At 37.7% G+C, this 20886-nt stretch overlaps 1 protein-coding gene across 37 annotated transcripts in view; it reads right to left on the bottom strand.

Moving 5' to 3' along the window:
- si:ch73-103b11.2 overlaps nucleotides 1-20886 on the bottom strand; it is a 109196-nt gene that overhangs the window by 52191 nt on the left and 36119 nt on the right. For 19 of the 37 annotated variants that reach the window (XM_005162902.5, XM_009297658.4, XM_068217285.1 and 16 more), the window contains exons 4-7: nucleotides 15211-15362; nucleotides 12136-12220; nucleotides 9328-9511; nucleotides 6037-6706 (exon numbers count right to left, since the gene is read on the bottom strand). In XM_005162902.5, coding sequence (XP_005162959.1) covers nucleotides 6037-6706; nucleotides 9328-9511; nucleotides 12136-12220; nucleotides 15211-15362 — 1091 coding nt within the window. The remainder of the gene's footprint in view (nucleotides 1-6036; nucleotides 6707-9327; nucleotides 9512-12135; nucleotides 12221-15210; nucleotides 15363-20886) is intronic. The other 18 variants (XM_073941136.1, XM_073941137.1, XM_073941138.1 and 15 more) reach the window with 1 other exon arrangement.

The raw sequence follows: 20886 nt of genomic DNA, 5'->3' as shown, positions 1-20886 counted from the left end.
CAATTGAGTCATTAAATGTGATTATCGGCCGATATCAATCTTCAACTGATCGATCAGAGCATCCCTATTGCAACATTTTTGTGAACTTTCAACTGATCTCTTAATTATTTCTATAAGTGTATGAGTATATATCAGCGTTTCAATGAATTCAATATGCTGCTTGTGGTGTGAAAAAGGCGTTAGTGTTTCTGTGTTTGATTCAGAGTGTGTGTGTGTGTGTGTGTGTGTGTGTGTGTGTGTAGTATGGTTTGGCTCCAGCAGGTGGAATGAAATTAAGCAGTGGGCGTGTCAGTGGGCGTGGCAGGGCACAGCACAGGGCAGGAAGTTTCAGAAGACGGCCTGAAAAAGAGAAGAAACAGATCAAGTAAAGGAGCTAAAGACAGGAACAAAAGGCACGAGAAAGAACTGAAGGAGAACAGTGCAGAAATAAAGAACATTTCCATCAGAATTGAACGGCCACAGCTTTTAGGACTTCAACTAAATGGAAGAGAGAGGTTTAATTCTACACAGCGTTCACTAGGTGGCGCTAAAGCTGCAGGAATGAGATGAAAGTCATGATTCAGAATGTCGTCAAAGCATTAGCTAAAACAGAAGAGCATCCTCTCTGCATCTCAGTTTCTCAACTTGTTTGTCCTGAGTGTCATTGACTTACACCAGGCTGCTCTTTCCTGCTGACTCCAGCAGGTGGAGGTAAAAGCTCTACGTTTGCTCGGGAGACGTAAACACAGCAGGTACGTTGGCTGAAGCTGAGCGAGCAGATTGTGTTTATACTGCAGGGGAAGTAGCTACGTATCTTCTCAGTTACAGAACATGAACTGTAAAGGCTAATGAGGCTATAAAACATGGACTTCACTTAACGATTACTTCATTTGTGTGATTTAAATGAAGATATACAGTTGAACTCAGAATTATTAGCCCCCTTTTGATTTTTTTTTCTTTTTTAAATATTTCCCAAATAATGTTTAACAGAGCAAGGAAACTTTCACAGTATGTCTGATAATATTTTTTCTACTGGAGAAAGTCTTATTTGTTTTATTTCGGCTAGAATAAAAGCAGCTTTAAATTTTTTAAACACCATTTTAAGGAAAAACGTTTTAAATTAAAATTATTAAAATTATTTATATATATTATTATATATATTATTTATATAATATTAAAATTATTTATATACTATTAAAATTATTTATATATATAAATATAAATATATAATATATAATATATTATATAATATGTAAAATATGTAAAAAAAAAAAAATTTCCCCCAGCTAGAATAAAAGCAGTTTTACATTTTTTAAACACCATTTTAAGGACAATTTTTTTTTTTATAAAAAAATAATTAAAATTATTTATATGTATTATTATATATATTATTAAAATTATATATATATATATATATATATATATATATATATATATATATATATATATATATATATATATATAGCCCTTTAAGCTCTCTCTCTCTCTCTCTCTCTCTCTCTCTATATATATATTTTTTTTTCTTTTTTTTTTTTTTTTTTTTTCCCCTGTCTAGAATAAAAGCAGTTTTTAATTTTTTAAACACCATTTTAAGGACAATTTTTTTTTTATAAAAAATATTTAAAATTATTTATATGTATTATTATATATTTTTTATATAATATTAAAATTATTTATATATATATATATATATATATATATATATATATATATATATATATATATATAGCCCTTTAAGCTTATTAATTATTATTAAAATTATTAATTTTACACGTGTTGAAATCTTCTCTCCATTAAACAGAAATTGGGGGAAATAAATAAACAGGGGGGCTCATAATTCAGGGGGGTTAATAATTTCTGACTTCAACTGTACATACACAGAATGTGTGTGTGCTATTGGCTCTGATCCAAACTCTAGTGAGTGACCGACCTAGACAGCATTTTAAGCATAAAAAGAGCCTCTAAAATCTATTCTAAACCAAAACAATATTAGACTTGTTGATATTTGTTGAGTTTTTGCACACACAAAAATATACCTAATGCATCTTGAATACATGACAAAACAAGATAGCATTTATACACTTTAGTCACAACTAAAACACAAGCTAATTAAACACTTTCATCAAATACTGGCCGTGCAGAATATTTATATGCTAATTAAAGCATAAAGTAATTAAGTAAACTAATAAAGTCAGCTATTAAAGGAGCAATTTGGGATGAGAATCAGTTGACCAGATGATGAATACTACTAATTTCATCACAGTTGCTAGCTGTGGAATGAATTGAACAACATTTCTGCACTGACTTTCATTATATGAAGCTGCATTAAAATATGAACCTTTAAAATCACTTGGAATTAGCTTAAAACTAAATGTATTTTAATAATTACTGAAAAAGTATGGATAAAGCATTAAAATAACAGTGGGCACAGGCAGTGTCTAGCTATCAATGTCATTTGTTTCCATATACTTTTAGCTTGATATGGCAAACTGGTATTTCTGTAGTATTTTAATATGTTGTCGTAAATATAAACAATGGATTTGCTGTGCAAATAGTTCTACAGTTCTCTGTGCTTCAGTGTTTTTCTGGCCATTTCCCTATAGCAGCTAATAAACGGGTAGTCTAATATTCAAAGCTTACTTCCGCAATAAAAATAAGGTGGTATATTGAATTATATTGTTAGTATTGACCTGACACAACCATCCAGAAGAGGAAAAATCTCAAATAAATTTGTTATAAATGTATAAAATCTAAAATCCTAAATAATTTAAATATGCACATACATACTGATATATGACTGATAGCAGTGCGATATTCTGTAATATCAGCCCTCGTAAAGCCTCCTCACCCTTGTGTATTACTCCACCCACACAAAGTGACAGCAGATCAATAAACTCACTACAGTTTGACAAATATTGCAGCTGTTGGACAACATAATGTACTCTTGAGTCTTTATGGTCGGGAATGTAGTTGTTTAGATTGCAACTATGCAGTTTATTTATTTCGGCAGCACCTATTTTAATTATTTATAATTTCGGAGATACATTAGAAACAGCGCGTCGGCATCCATCAGACTGTGATACTATGCAGAGCGAAGACGGTTGACAATGTTCATCCACAAGATGGCGACAGACTGCATGAGAAGCCCTTAGAGGAGGAAAAACCCATTGTAATTTTAAACTACAGCTGAACAAATCATTATTAAACTAGTGATTGACAGGTGGTAATTTGTGTGTAGCTTATCTTTATTTATTTATGATTTGGTTATGGGTAAAACAAAGACCATGCGGGTTCAGGAAGTTGAAACAGTAGGCTACAAATAATTAATGAACTGATTAAGTATTCATGAATAAATAAAGGGTCACGAAACACCAACACATGTGTTTGAGCTGTTGACAGTCGTATATGTGTCCCACACTGCTATAAACACTATTAGGACTCATATATCTCACTAAAAAGTGAAAATTAATTGTTTTTGCATTATTTTGAGCAAATTCGTACTTCCGGTTTGAAACGAATTTCTGAAGCTGCGTCACGGCCATGAGATCTTAGCGTGTATTCCAGTGTGCAGACTGGACGTCTGTACTTTACCGTCCCATATTACGTCTCTCAGTGTGTTGCATTCATTCATGAGTATGGCTTGGTTCAAACCAATCAGCGCGTGCCATTATGTATGCACTGCAACTTCATTAATATGCATGCTAGCTTTCTTAGACTGTACCTGAAGTAGTGTTCAGACGGCAGAGAGACGACAAACGTCGTGTGGCTAAAAGTTGTGGGAAAAGAATAAGACTTGTTTGGAGATACGGGTCGCCAGTGTTGCTTTCATAATGTGAAGGTTTTGTTTCATTTTCTCTCTATGAGAGCGCTGCTGGGTCCGTGTACGCAACGCGCGGCTGAAAAACGTTTGTTTGGAACATTTATTACTCGAGAGCATTTCTCGTCTATGGTGAGATCTGGATTTGCTGCTCGTCTCCTTTAAAAAAAAAAGACGCAGCTCCAGTATGTGTTGATTATCCGGTCTACAGATTCGGTAAGTGTGTGATCAGTGCTCTTTATTTGTTCGTTCAGATGGCAAAGTTATAGTTGGTATGGTCAGCTGTACTCTTTCAGTGTTTAAAGACAGACCTTAGTCAAAATGATTTCTAAGTTAATTAGTTTACAGTACGTTAATATCACTGCAATATTGAAAGATCCGCTGTAAATGCTGCTCTCTGTGTGTAGACACGTGAGCACTGTTAGCAAACTTTTGCCCACTGTCGTGTTGAATTTTCACCGCATTTTGTGACAGGATATTCTACACCAGGGCTATTCAATTAGTTTGTCATGGGGGCCAGTTCATGAAAAGCATTTTAAACGAAGGGCCGGAGAGATATAACTTGCTATACGTGTAATAACACAACTGCATATAAGGGCCCATATGCTGTATATTTTTGCTCCTTAAGACACCCACGTTGGTTTTTCTACATTAAAATGTTAATATATTGCATTTTGAAACTACATAATATTACTGCATTGTACAACTGACTTTTTTTTTTTTTTTTTTTTTACAAACATTGAAATGTTGTATTTCAGAGCACAACAAAAGCAGTGCATTGCTGAAGTAGGCTTCTACATTCAGACACATTCATACGTTATGTTTTGAACTGTATAACAATTAGAGATTTTGGTTGTTCATTTATATTGTCTGAAGAATATTCATGGTTTCACTGTCATCACGTCTAATGTAAATTCAAGCTTTATATTAGGTAAGTAGCTATTTAGATTAACTGTTGTTGCCATCTGCATTCATGCATACATAATCATTTTAATAATAATTTATCTAACATATCTTTTGTTTACATTCCACTGAAAAGCATGCACAACTCTCACCGTCAGATGTTTTCTACTGCGTGTGCACTGAAAAACGCAAGCGCATCGCTCCGCTGACGCCCGCATATTGTCATATATTCTTACATTAGAAATAACAAACTTGCAAGCGGAAAAGACGTGATATGGGAACGGCCGCTGCTATAGTTAATCCTGTGTGTGTGTATTAGCATCGGTGTACTTCAATCTTAAAATAAGCGCACAGGCATCTTGGCATTTTGCAGCGGTTTCGTTTCGAGCAACAAAAATGTGGCTTAGAGAAGACTTTACAATTAATAAACTGTGACGAATTAAAGCGCAGTTAATAGTGAAATCGGCTAATCGTTGTATCCATATTAACGATATCAGTGCATTGTACAAATTGCCTTTTCTACAAAAATGTTTTCGGCTGCCCGCACCTCTCGCTTATGATGACTCGCGCTCTGTGCAGCCTTTAACTGCAGCTCGTGCTGTTATTGAACAGGGACGCACGTCACTTCATAACTATAGCGGCCGTTTGTCGACTGAACTAAATTTATTTTTTATGTCTTGGTCACACTGTTTGGAGGGCCGGAACAAAGTGCCTCGGGCGCTGGATTCGGCCCACGGGCCGCTAATTGAATAGCCTTGGTCTACACACACACGGCTTTCTGACCTACTGAGTGCATCTGAGTTACAGAGAAATGCAGAGGCTTTTTTCTCTTATACGACGTGCGGTATCAAACATTTCACCGTCATTAAACACACAGTCTCTCTCCCCTGTGTGTGTGTGTTTGTTTTTCCTCAGTCAGCAGCGCGTGCACAAATGGCAACTCCCATTTCTATTCAAACCCTGCCCATTTTCCCTCCCCAGACACACCCACTTTCCTGACATTTTAGAGGTGTGAAAACATCCTGTTGAAACGGGGGGTTTATGCCCCTTTAAATCATCAACACCTATGACGGCGATGCCATCATCCATCGCGATGTTTCACATTAGACATTGTACAATGACAAATTGGTCGACATTACCAAACCCTAGTACATAAAAATAAAAAATCTAATAAACAAATGTATTTTTAGTTTATTTATTAGACTTTTTTATTATTATTTTTTGTAAGCCACTCATGCATAGTCCAATGTTTTTGTTAGACTCTACAGCTGCTTTCTAAGCAGATAACCACCTCACTTAAATTTGAAACAGAGCCTTTATGTGTAAATGCTAATCACCTTCGCTGGCATCCGAACAGCCGCTCCACCTCCTCTCTGCCAGGGCTCCTGGTGCGCGCCCGCAGCTCCTGCCGCTTCTGACTGCATCGATACGCATCCCGATGGCTGAGTCTCCGTGCCCTTGGCACATCAGCCAGAGCCACATAACCACACCCACTGCGCCCCGCCCTGCCCAAGGCTCCACCCACTACACTCTCCGGACTCTGCTCAGAGTCCAAAGAGCTCTGAGAGGAGGACAGGGATGATGGGAGGACGTTTGCGTGCGGGTTCGGACTGTAGATGTTTGAATCCCGGTTCAGCGTTGAATCTGACAGGATCTCCGACGACTGAGAAAGATGCTTCTCTGATTTGCTTTGCATGTTGTGTTTATGAGCGTCACACACAACACTGGAAGCCTGCGTGTGCACAGTGCTGTGTGGGTCATGTGACGTGTGTTTGTGTGAGCTGATTGGAGAACTGTAGAGCTCTGGATCAAAGGAGAGATACCTGGAGCGAGAGGATGATGATGACGAAGAGGAAAGCTCAGGTGGATGTGATTGCAGCTTTGATGGAGGCTCTTCCTCCTGTTGAAGGTGATACTGCTGTCCTTCATCTTCAATCTTGGGTTTTTCCAGTGAAAAATATCCACTCTCCACGCGAGGCTTGCGACCAACATTCGAGTTTCCAGAATCTGAACGTGAGAAGGGAGGAAAATGAACAGTTAGTACTGATACAGAATGTACTATGGTAGCAATACCGCTAACAAAATACCCAAGTAAATGAATCTGGCATCTCCTTCAAGCAGTATGAGACACTTTGAGAATCTGTCATTTTGGCTTTTTTTAATGACAATGGTGAGTAAGTTACCACAGTTTTATTGAGGTATGATCTCTGTAGCGTTTTGTCTGAAATTATAGTTACTGTGGTTTTAGGGAGGCTGGTGTTCTGAGTGAGCGAATGTAATTTAATGTTCTTTCTGTTTAATGGGAGATTGGTTGGACTTGTTTATGTGTGAACTAGACGTCTTTCCTCTAAATGTTTCCTGCTGATGTAAATCAGTAATGTAATCATATGTATTGAACATGACAGAGATAATGGGCTGCGACCATAGACTGTAAAATATATGGACGTAGTATCCGTGACGTCACCCATAGGTTTCTAAAGAGCGCAAAAGAAGCCACAAGTAGGCGTGGCCAACCATCGCCATTTTGTTCGCGCGTCATCACACCCACGGCGGGATACCAAACAAGGGCAAAGAGGCGGAGAGTGGGCGGAGCTGCAGACACCTGCTGGCATTTAGCTTGGACCTGGTTCAGACACACTTTACTTTGGGAGAAACGCTTAATACTTTATCACCTGCGACTCGTTTGTGTTCTGACCACTTGTGCTTGGTTGTACATTTAGACTTTTAAAAACACTGCTGTAATACACTGAGCCACTAAACATTGTTCTTATGACGTTTTTCAACAGGAGGAAAACACGAATTACTTCCAAACACTTCAGATATAGTCTGTGTTAGTTAATGTAAGACTATTGATGAAATCCAGCATAACACTGTATGACAACGCTTCAGATGACGGTTCTAGAGCCTACAGCTAATCAATCCGTCAGATTCTGGAGTGCATTACAGCTCTAAATATAATTGATAAATGATCTTAAATAAAACAAATACATGTATAGAGATGGTATATAAGTATATAACTTTACTCGCATGGGAAACGGAGGCCACGTGAATGGTTTGTGAGCACAATTAAGTGCACTCAGCATCTAATAATTGTAGGAAACAAGTCCAAAAGGCAGTTGACTGTAAAGCCTCATAAAACATCACAGAAATACGATAAATACGCCGAGTTCAGTGGCTAATCTGCAGGATTCAGCTGAGGTGACGTGACGGCGACCAGCGAGACCTAGCTGTCACTCAAGTGGCCACGCCCTTAATTATGCAAACTTAATATAACTTAATATAAAGGAAACGGATGAGTTATAAAAAATTCACCCCCTCACAGTTGTCATGAAGGGTAATATTAGCTGTATTAACCAAAATCTTTTTTGTAGCAGGCTGTAAACACCTTTTTTTCTGCTGTAAAGTTGGCCATTCTAACAGTGGGCTCAATTGAAATTTGCTCTATTTTGGAGTCAGGAGCGGCCAGGACTAGCGGAATTTTGGATGAATTGCAGTTTTAGTTACTTCCGTATTGGCTTCCTGAGGGAGAGCGGGAGGTTGCCGCTTGGCTGTGACGCTGGTATAATGGCTGTAGTTGGAGTAGAAATTTACCTTGATTTTAATGAAGAGAATTTATGGAAAGAAGATACAGAAGGTGAAATATCTCTAGAGGATTGGAATGAGGCATGTAAGAAATCTCAGATATAAATCAACAGTAGCCTGAAACTCTTACAGTACAAATGGTTAATAGGAACATGCATAACTCAAGTTCATAGCACAAGTTTACCGATAATATTCTAGATACCAATGTAAAGTGCAATGAGTAGGGGCAGACGGAATCTGCAGATGTTTTTTGCCATTTCGGCTGAGAATTTTGTTAAAAGTCTGCGGATTTCTGCTGAATTATTTTGGGAGTATCATAACAAAACCTTAATATATGAGATAAAAAATAATATCTTTTTACTTTTTATTTAATTTTTAAAATGCAAATCCAATTACATTCACTTTATTTGGTAAATAAAGCAAGTTTGTCATATAATATATCTATTAAAAGACAAAAAAGTGTGTCAAAATCTGGATGGTTCTGTGGGTCTCGTCTATCATATCTGAGCTTTATCATTTCGTATTTTCTATTGGGTTCGAGTCAAGTTGTTGGCTGGGCCATTCTCCAGCTTGATTTTCTTTCTCTAAAAGCATCCAAGAGTGTCTTTGGCTGCGTTTTGAATCATTGTCTTGCTGAAATGTCCATGCTGGGTTCTTCTTCATCCTCCTGCTATTGTAGATGTTGGACTGAAGCAGCTGATATTCATTTACACTGAGGAAGGGCAGAAGGTTGCTGAAGAACTACAGAGAGATTTCAGCTGCTGTCTGGGCTTTCACTGCCTTTCTACACCTTCCTTTCCTCATGTGTTCAATACTCTTTTCCCTGCGTCATTTAATTTTATTACACACAACTTCATTTGTAAACTAATTAGATTTGTTTTCCTTGCATGTATGGATTTCTTTGGTTGTTTCCAACAACCGGGGAAAATTTCAAGTCACCAGCACCTTTAGAAATATGTTTTCTGAGAAAAATGTTGACATGTATAACACTTATCTCCCCCGCTGTACATGTCCAGTGAATTATAGTGTCTGCTGTGTGCGAGTACCCAGTTGACTCAGGCTGCCGGTGCTGCAGCTTGTGGGTAAAGTGGCTCGACTCCATGTTTCCTCCTGCCACAGTGTGGTTCGAGTGGCCGGCACTCGCTCTGCATGAGCTATAGTGCTAGGCAGACACACCATACTGCTGCTGCTGCTCGTACTGGTGACCGTCACCTTCGCTGGGCCTGGTTCCTGAACACAAAGACAAAGACAAACACACATATAGACAAGCATAATATTTAACTAACCCCCTAGTCAAGAACAAAGAGCTCTTTGAAGTCAAAAACACCTGTGTGTGTGTGTGTGTGTGTGTGTTTGTGTGTGTGTGTGTGTGTGTGTGTAGACAGATACACACCAATGTAACTGTCTAAACTTGCAGGCTGATAACAAATGAGCTATTGTGCCATGATTTCATACACACGCTGATTTGCGCTCAGCACCACACCCCGCACTAAACACACACTCGCAGATTAGCGTCTGTGTCTGTCCTGTTTCCACCTGAACGCCCAGTATTACCTTTTTGATTAAAACATAAAACCACTTATTTTTCTTTGCATGAAAGCAGACCTCCCAGCATCCCGGCTGAAGCACAAATATGACAACCATTACTGCAGAGCATATACAGGAATCAGAGAGGGAAAGTCATTACCTTTTAAGACCTTTTTAAAGACTCTTTCCATACATTTTAAGACTTTCTAACCACTTTTCAACCGGAAACACTGGCGAGATTTTAACTTTCAGTATATTTACTAAATATTATCCCCCACTAACACATTACTCATATACTGAATAAAAATCTATTAAATCTAGCTAATTCAGCAGGTTAGCGCCTATGGAACTGCAGAAATAATAGTGCTGCTTTGATTAATTCAGTAAACAAAGCAGCATGATGTCAAATCTAGTAGGACTTCACTGATTTCATAAACTACTCAGCATCCTGATATTGGCAGATTTAATTCAGACAAACTTTAGCTTACCATGCATTACATAATCAAAAATTATATCAAATTTAACACTATCCAAAACAGCATTCAAGACTACTTTCATACATTTTAAAGACCTTAATTTCCTCTACATTGATTTATCAACTTTTAATACTTTAAGACCCCGCGGACACCCTGTAGTAGACAAATGATGACAGTTCTGGTGATTGCTGATATTAATGTGAGCAGAAAACAGCCAGAATTCATGTATTGATTGCAGTTTTGCACTCAGATCGTGCTCATTCTGCACTTGCAATGAACCCATTCATGATCTGCTGGGAAAATCGACCTGTTAACAGAGCAGCAGCCTGACAAAACACAGGTCAATAAGTCACAGTAATGCAAACAAACCTAACCATGCAAAAATATTACAGCAAAAAAATTAATTAATAAATAAAAAGTATAAATAATTAAATAAGTTAATTAGCTTATATATATATATATATATATATATATATATATATATATATATATATTTTTTTTTTTTTTTTTTTTTTTTTTTTTTTTTTTTACCGACTGTTTTACCAACAATTAGGGTCAATAGTGGTAGCCTACTACAGGTTTAAAAAATATATATATTAAAAAAGGAAACATAAGCTGGACAACATGCTATAAGAAATGCTTAAATAATGAGGCCTAGTTTACAAGCGTCACGTTTTTAGTTAGATTGTGCCGTCCTGTCATATAAAGTAAGCCTATAGGTCTGTTATTTTTACTAAAGAAGATATATTATTTGAGATTAGCACTAGAACTATAGACACTGCATTATGCCTAAAGAAAAAAAAAGCACCGTATTGGGATCAGATCTGTATCGGTCGATACTCAGAATTTTGGTATTGAGATCGGATCGGTTCCAAAAAAATGGTATCAATGCATCCTCTGCATTTCACAATTAGATTTTACAATTAAAACATACTCACTTAAAAGAATAATTTAAAATTTCATGTTTAAATTACACTTGTAGCAATATTAGCATCTTCATCATTAGTTAACACATAATTATTTTTCAGCATACTGTGTGTATATATATATATATATATATATATATATATATATATATATATATATATATATATATATATATATATATATATATATATATATATTTATATATAAATAATGTTTTTAATTGTTTTTTAAAGACTAAATAAAATAAACGTGTATGATGTTTTGTTTTGTTTTTTTTCGCAAGCAGATGCATGTCATAACTCAACCTGCTAAGAACTAGACAGGTAGTGCTTAGTTAAGAAGAGGAAATGCCTTCAAATTCCAGAGTACATTCCTTTAGCAGCCATTCACTAAATGAGTGAGTGAAATATTTGGCGAGGTTTAGTGTGTAGGAGTGTGTTTGTGTGTGTAACTACGGTCCAAGAATGAAGACAAAAATTGTGCATAAGATTAAACAAACGCAGTGTAAATAAGTTATGTCTAAACGTGCACCTTAATCTTACCTCTAACAGACGGAGAGATGGTTTGGATGCAAGACTTATCTGCCGTTTACACTAGCGTGTTTTCATTTTAAAATATATACGGTTTTGTTATGTTACATCCGACAACCAAATTACACCGGCATCTTCGATCCACAACAAATGAAATCATTTTAAAATGCTGAAGACGCAGTTTTAGTGTAAATGCTGGTGTTTGTTTCAGTATACACTAGGCTTATGATGGTTTATACAGTTTTTGTGATCAATTGATGAAGATTTTATCACAATATATGGTATTATGGGGTGGCACGGTGGCTCAGTGTTGTAGCTTGCAATCTCAATCTTCAACAGTATTTATTTTTTATCAGATAGGGATCTCATTGATCGTGATCAGATGGTTCTGTACCTGTGGTGTTGGCGTTTCTACTTTCCGTTTCTTCTTCTGGTTTTGTTTGTTGGTTCGTGGAAACACCATCAGCGCCTCCTGCCATCTGAACACACAAACAGTGTTTAAGAATTACTTTAAAACCTCAATTAGTAAACCCCTCTCACATCTTTAAGTCTCGCCTAAAAACCACGACAGCTGAAGATATCGATATATGGAGCCATCATTTATATTGATGCTCCTTTATTTTGTTGTGTTTATCTTGAGTGATACCTGGGGCCTGTTTCAAAAGGAGGATAAGTGAAAACTCAGAGTATTTTAACTCTGAAATGAGAGAAACTCTGGGTTTTCCGTTTCAAAATGGCAGGTTTGTTAAACTCGAGAAAGCAGGGTAAGTTAAGCCTGTTTCTAAAAGAAAGGTCACTTTAACTCAGAATCAGTTACTGTGGTAACTTACTCTGTGAATCTAACCTGGTCAGAAGCAGGTTTTATTCTCTAAACTCAGAGTTTCTGTCGGTCTCCTCCCCTTTTTTAAAGACGAAGCGGTATTTCTTGCCTTAGCCTTGCGTTTCCACCCACCTATTTTAATGCTCATTTTGGAGATGTGCATATGTGGATTGATGGAAACGTCATGATGCACATAACTTTTGAAGATATGCATGAAAAACACGCATAATTGAGCAGGATAAACTTTTATTCTATAGAAAATATGCGCATAAACTACGATGGAAACATTTTTACTAAACAAATTGCAGTATGTACATTAAAAAAAGGTCTTCATATGATGAAGAAAATGTTTGTGAATGGACAAACCAGCAGGCTGAGCGCACTGTAATACGTCTTAAATGTTTCTTTAGTCATTTTAAAATGCCTTAACTGTTTCAGTAGTAGTGTATATAATTAGGCTACCTCTGAGCATCTGGAGTGTGTCAAGAGTCTGCGCATCTCATGGCTTCAAACGCCCCCACTTGTTCATTGTCTTCTGAGGCGCAAGTACATTTCTTAAATAAATAATTGACGCAGCTTCTTCTACCACAGTAAATTCTGTTTTTACAGTTGATATTTGGTGCAAGTTAATCAGGAAAAGACGATTTTGTTCTCTTTGACTCGTTGGATGGAAACGCTGCTTTATTCGCATCTTTGATACAATATTCTAGTTTTGCACATAAATTTATGTAATATATTTGGATGGAAACATAGATATTGCCTACCTTTTAGTCACACACAAAACAATAAATAATTACTTTAAATTCACTGACCTTCGACATGTACTGTAACTAGATTAATGGGATTATTATTCTTTCTACAAATTATTTTTAGTACCGGTTACCTTCTAAATGTTATATCAAACTCTTTCACTTGATCAAGAAAAAAAGGCAGACACACAAGTGCACTTTAAATCTATTAAAACTGATAAACGTGTATAAAAGTTTAGAAAAAAATGTATAAACATTACACTTTACATTACTTATTTTTTTATACTTAAATATTTAAAAATTAAAATTACACATTAACTTGAGCAGCTTTTTTTCCCAGGCTAACTTTCTCAGTTTCACTGATGGTTGCTTCTTTTTAAATATATACGCTTAAATTTGCTATAATGTTGCATGATCACATTAAGTTCAGCTGGAGAAATAAATGCTGCTCTCTTTTTTTCAGATGCTGCCATGGTCACTCGTAATATCTGCGCTCCATTGATAATGCCTTTTTATAGTCACAGTGTGTGCGCTTAACTCTGAGTTGGTCTACTCAAAGTTGATTGACCTAACTCAGATCCGCTATTCTGAAACCGAAAACTCAGAGTTTTTAATCTCTTGGTAAATTAACTCAGAGTTCAAGTTTAAACTCCGAGTTGTTTGAACCTCCTTACTGAAACAGGCCCCTGAAGGCATGAGGAAAAGGAGATTGAACTGTTTACTTTAAATATTGTTTTCTGCAGCCCTAATATGCATCAACTCTAATGAACTCAGATAAGATTCACCCGCACATACTGTATGAGCACTGGATCCGAAAAATTAGGGAAATTAGAAGAAAGAAATGTGATATCATTAAATTAGCAAGATGATTTATGTTTACACTATGCATTATTTATTTTAATAAATGAAGCTGTTAAAATACCTTTTTTGTAAAACGTTTCACAAATAAAATATACTGAATATCTCTGATGTACAACTTTTACTGTGTTTCTTAATAAAAATAAAAAGTGAAAACTCAATTAGTGACTAACTGCTTATGAACCTATGACTAATCACCATCAGTGACTTATTATTAGGCCCACACGTAATCTGCGCTCGCAGAATTCTGCAAATTTTCCGCAGATTTTCAGCAGAATTCCGCAGATTTTTAGCCCATTATAAATTCTGTTTATTTACTTGAGAAAATGTGTATATATGAATTTATTCAGTTTTTATTCAGTAATTTATTACTTTTTATTTAATATATTAAAGTGTAAGTTATGATACTCCGCTGGATACTCCCAAAATAATTCCGCAGAAATCCGCACATTTTTACCAAAATTCTCCGCAGAAATAGCAAAAAACGTCCACAGATTCCGTCTGGCCCTGCTTATTACTTATTAATATTTAAAACCAAACATGCCTCAGCGCAACACAAATGATCCCAAAAATCCCATTTATCATTCATTGGAGTAGATTCACATGAGCTTTGAAATCTTTGAAGTCCAATATGTTTGTGTGTTCATTTATATTTATTACCAGCAAGTTTTATGATCAAATGCATGTTTATTCTGCATAATACAAAAAGCCCTTAGAGCAAACAGTAATCTCTTGCTGTACACTCCTCATTTGTAAGTCACTTTGGATAAAAGCATCTGCTAAATGAGTAAATGTTAATTATTAAATGCATCAAAGTCGCAATTAGCCATCAAACAGATCGTGGACTGAAAGTGCTTGCATGAATTAAAGAGAAAACATGATTTTTTTTCTTTAAAACATAACTGATAGTGGGATGTATAAATGAGCATTCTGAGTGAAGCGCTGTCTCTGAGTAGTTCATCGCAGTATTACAGTAATGTGTTAGACTGCAGATGAACAGATCATCACGCTCATGCTTCATGTGTGTGGGTGTAAAACTCACCCATGTATTGTCTCTTTGCTCTCAGCGCGGATGTAATGGTCTTTGTCTGGTGTGCAGATGCAGAGCGAGTGTTTCTGACCCGTCCGGCTTTCACCGTCCACCACATCCACACACTGATTCAGGTTTATGGTGCCCTGTGGAAGAGTGCTGGCCTGAAACACACACACACACACACACACACACACACACACACACACACACACACAGACGCACACACACACACACACACACACACACACACACACACACACACACACACACACACACACACACACACAGACACAGACACATACACAAATAAATATATACTTTTATTAACACAAAACTAATAATCAGCACAACTGTTTTCAGCTTTCATAATAATACGAAATGTTCCTCGAGCAGCAAATTTGCATATTAGAGTAATTTATGAAACACACAAATATATAAAGCACATTCATTAACACAAAACTAGTAAAAGCACAATTTTTTTCAGCTGTAATAAAAAATTAATGTCTCTTGATCATCAAATCTGCATATTCGAATAATTTCTGAAACGCACGCACGCACGCACACACGCAAGCAAACGCACGCACGCACACACACACGCACGCACGCACACGCGCAAGCACATGCACGCACGCACGCACGCACACACGCAAGCAAACGCACGCACGCACACACACACGCACGCACGCACACGCGCAAGCACATGCACGCACGCACGCACGCACACACGCAAGCACGCGCACGCACGCACGCACACACACACGCACGCACGCACGCACACGCGCAAGCACACGCACGCACGCACGCACGCACGCACGCACGCACGCACACGCACGCACGCACGCACGCACACATGCGCATATGCACACGTGCGCACACACACGCACACACACGCATTGTTTTCAGCATGTTTTTCAGCATTTATAATCACGGTTCGAAATTGCGATCATTTTGGTCTTAAATGCGCAATTTTATGTGACCTCAAAATATATTTGGGAGCAGTGCATAAGGGTACTTTCACACCTACACTTTTGTTTCAGAACATATCTTGTTTGCCCAGTTAGCGCGGTTCGTTTGGCATATGTGAACAGGGCAATCGCGCTCTGTTCCGCGCCAAAGTAATCGCTCCGAGATCGCTTGAATGAGGTGGTCTTGGCTCGATTGAAACGAACCCTGGAGCGGATCTATTGCAGTGAGAAAGCGATCCGATCCGAGCGCGGTTATATCACAGTGTTTTATGGATATATAATAGGCATATGGCTATATGAAGAGAGAATTATGAGTAGGGCGGGAAGTTTCGCGAGTCTCCGGATGCCCGCAAACGAGTGATGATCTCCCGGTAATCTCGCGTCTCCCTCCCGTTCATCAAATCGGCATCGTCACGCACCCTTCTCACCCCTCCCCACCGCATCTCTCCTCAGACGCTGCAAAATAAACCCTGACACTCTGACCAATGTGAGGAGAGTTTACTCGCACGTGACTTGTTTTAGCTCTTTTGGTCCGATTAGAAACTTTGCAGTGTGAAAGCGAACCGCTCCAAGAGCAAAGAGCAACAATGTAACATTTGTAATCTCTGTTTCGGAACAACTGAATCGATTCACAGGTGTGAAAGCACCCTAAAATTGATGTTGTGTGACCAGCTTTCAGAGCAAAATGTTCAACACGAGCGCAGCATTTACACCTTAAGCATCTTTGCACCTAAAAATGGCAAAAGCAGCGCTCAGGAATGGTTTAAAACACTTGTCACGTCAACTTGCTGCAGTAAACAAAGCCCGCAATGCCTGCTCCACTTTCAAGCTCTTCTTATTGGCCCACTGCGCTAGAACAGAACTCGAATGGATTGGTTAATATCAGCTGTCAATCACTCAGTTCCGTTGACAGGGAGCTACAGCCACGAAAACGTAAAGATCTGGATACGAGAGAATGAAAACAACAGACAGATTTAGTTTTAGAAACCACCTAAAGTTACAAATAATGACACATCTGATGAGTGATCTTGTGCTGAATGTCAATCCAGCATTTACACTTTTCGAAGAGTGGATAAAAGACTTTAAGTCGGTGGGACGGAGTTTTCAGGTAACAGTGTTTGCCTCATCCACACATTAAGCACGAGATGTTCTGACGATATTTAATCCTTCATTTAATCGTCACGATGCTGTCAATCGTGAGACTGACACCGCGTTCACCATTGCTAAAGAGCATGCATTCACTTAGATAAAACTAATATTGCAGCTCATGAAAAGATCGGTATTGCTATTAAGATGAAGTATGCAAATAACAAGTTATACATTAATATCATCTGTGCAATATCAGACAGCGCCTGTGAGAACACTTTGTTGTATTGGTTAAATGCCGCCAATGTAGAACACGGAAGCAGCTAGAAGCTGAAAGCGCGAGTATGTCTGCGGTCTGGAGGTATTATAAAGTTGATGACGACAACATTGCCATAGCAAACTGTGAGATATGTAAACTTGGGATTGCCTGCCGGGTATTTTAAGTTGCTGTTTGTTTTTATGTTCGCTGCTTTTTATATTCAAGTCCAAAAGTGAAGAATGTATATTAGTTATGACTTGATTGTTCAAGCTAGCTCACAGATGTGCTCTGTTTGTTAACAGAGATGTATAATGTTAAAATAAGGTGAATTAAAGAAAAAATAAGGAACATCCTGGATCAGTTTTTTCTCTCTTTATTCTTTTTTTGAGTATTATAGACGTATCAGATCAGGTTTTGGTAGATACTTAAAATCAAATGACTGACACAAGGGCAAAAAAAACTAACCTGATTGGGACATCAATAACATATTTAACCAGGAAAGAGCCATTTTAAACTAATAAAAATCCAACATGGTGAGGCAGTGGCGCAGTAGGTAGTGCTGTCGCCTCACAGCAAGAAGGTCGCTGGTTCAAGCCTCGGCTCAGTTGGCGTTTCTGTGTGGAGTTTGCATGTTTTCCCTGCCTTCGCATGGGTTTCCTCCGGGTGCTCCGGTTTCCCCCACAGTCCAAAGACATGCGGTACAGGTGAATTGGGTAGGTTAAATTGTCTGTAGTGTATGAGTGTGTGTGTGAATGAGTGTGTGGATGTTTCCCAGAGATGGCTGGCAGGGCATCCGCTGCGTAAAAACTTGCTGGATAAGTTGGCGGTTCATTCCGCTGTGGCGACCCCGGATAAATTTAGTGACTAAGCCGACAAGAAAATGAATGAATGAATGAAAAATCCAACACTTTGTGTTGCATTTTCAGTTATGAAAACTGCAGCCTCCCATCCACATATGTAAAATGGATCCAAAATAAAAGAGGAAGTTTCTAAAATGAAAAAATGACTTGCTCCTTTAGACCTCTGATTATAATTTTGTTTTAATAAAGATTGACAATAATAATGTGGCAGCACGGTGGCGCAGTGGCTAGCACGATCGCCTCACAGCTAGAAGGATGCTGGTTCAAGCCTCGGCGGGGTCTGTTGGCGTTTCAGTGTGGAGTTGGCATGTTCTCCCCGTATGGGTGTGGGATTTCTCCGGGTGCTCCGGTTTCCCCCACAGTCCAAACAAATGCGCAATAGGGGAATTGGTATGCTAAAATTGACCGTAGTGTGTGTGTGTGTGTGAATGAGTGTGTATGGATGTTTCCCAGTGATGTGTTATGGCAGGAAGGGCATCCGCAGTGTTAAACATATGCAGGATAAGTTGGTGGTTCATTCCACTGTGGCGATCCCAGATTAATGAGGAGACTAAGTTGAAAAGAAAATGAATGAATGAATAATAATAATAGATTTTATAATAAAAATAACTGATTATGCTGATTATAACTGAAATGCTGCCTTTATATAATAAAATTCCGTAAAATACACAACAAACAGTAATGTGTGTGACAGTTATGCTTTTCTAAACATAACCAGTCACATGTGTTGTTATTACTGCGTCTGATTTTTATGACACAGAAATGTTTGTTCTCTACGGAAAAACTTCACAATAAGTGAAGCAAGATGTGTGGTTTTTGTCAGCATTGGCATTTGAAGACAATATTTATAAACAACACGATTAGCATTTTCATTTAGGGTTATGCTTGTAGTTACTACTGCATTATAAAACCATAGAAGTCCACAGCAAAGTAAACATGCATGTGTGTGTGTGTGTGTGTGTGTGTGTGCACGTGTGTCACATGACCTCCCTCAAACACACATCACAAACCGGTTAATTCTGCCTATATTTCTGTCATCCCCTGACGAACCTCCTCAAGCATTCATCCAAGTTTCTCTTTCACAACATCTCCTGATATTTTAATTCTTGTTCTTGAAGAGTTACAAAATTCCTCCTTTGTTGTGCAGCCAGCATTCACACACACACACACACACACACACACACACACACACACACACACACACACACACACACACACACACACACACACACACACACACACACACACACACACACACACACACACACACACACACACACAATAACTCTTTCAACAGGCCTGACACACACAGAAACAGTGACCAAGCAACACACACACACTAATTAGAAATTTGGACAGACCAACACAAAAACTCAGCCCTTCACAAAACGCTTCTTTTTAGCCGCTTGTTTACAGTTTCACTTGAGCGACGCTGCTGAACGCGTTTGTTTGTTTTACAAGTACCGATGACATGATGCCGACACGTCTGAGTGATGACAGCAGAGGTGCAGATAAGGCTGCTGATGCATCATGGGAGAAATTCAAGTTCCATAAAACAGACATCATGCATTTTTAAGGCACGGCGGGGGGTTTCGGTTCCTGTAATCAGCCTGCAGAGTTCATTTGAAGCCAGAAAATCCGCCTTAAACTCCCTTAACACGTGTTTTAAGCTGAAGTAGCATCACATGTTATCTGCTGCTTGATTTGCGTTTTATTAAGAGCAAAATTAACTTGTTTTTTAATAGGTGCACATTAAACAAAGTAATTTCTGCCATCATTTACTCGCTCAAAATCTGTTTAAACAACGTAATTACCTTTTATTTTTAATTATTTTTCAGTATTTTGTGCAATTAAAGTATTACATTGTTATAATACAAATATCTTTATTTACATTTTTAGTTTATATGTAAAAATATTAGTCCTTTGGCTTAAGCACATTTCAGCAGGCCGCTAAAACAAGGTTTCTCATTTGCATAAATTTGCATAAAATACTTCTGCCTTTATTTCAGTTACTAAAAACAGTATTTACTCATCCAGCCCTTGTTTTAAACCTGTTTGGCTTTCTTCCTTTTGTTCAGCACAAAAGAAGATATTTAGAAAAATGCTGACACTCACTATGAAAGTCAATGGGGGCCGCATGGAAGTCGATGATTGCATTCTTCAAAATATCTTCTTTCGTGTGTTCAACAGAAGAAAATAACTCATAAAGGTTTAAAACCACAAAAGGGAGAGTAAATAATGAGGTGATTTAAATTGCTGGGTGACTTTAAATTGATTAAAAAGCTATAAATGCATGAAGAGTTATCTAAAATAAATGTTTTATTACCTTTTTATTGATCAACAAATTCATAAAATGTATCTGAGAATGCATCACATCATTTTACACAATAATGTCAACTCCTTTCAACATTAACATCGACTTCTAAAGGATCATGTGACACTGAAGACTTTAATGTTTATATCCATCTAAGAGAGAGTACAGTAAAGGATGAGGTAATTAGCTATTTTGGGGTGA

Source organism: Danio rerio, chromosome 24 (assembly GCF_049306965.1).
Source record: "Danio rerio strain Tuebingen ecotype United States chromosome 24, GRCz12tu, whole genome shotgun sequence".
Classification (NCBI taxonomy): Eukaryota; Metazoa; Chordata; class Actinopteri; order Cypriniformes; family Danionidae; genus Danio; species Danio rerio.
This window is presented reverse-complemented; position numbering and strand designations above follow the sequence as displayed.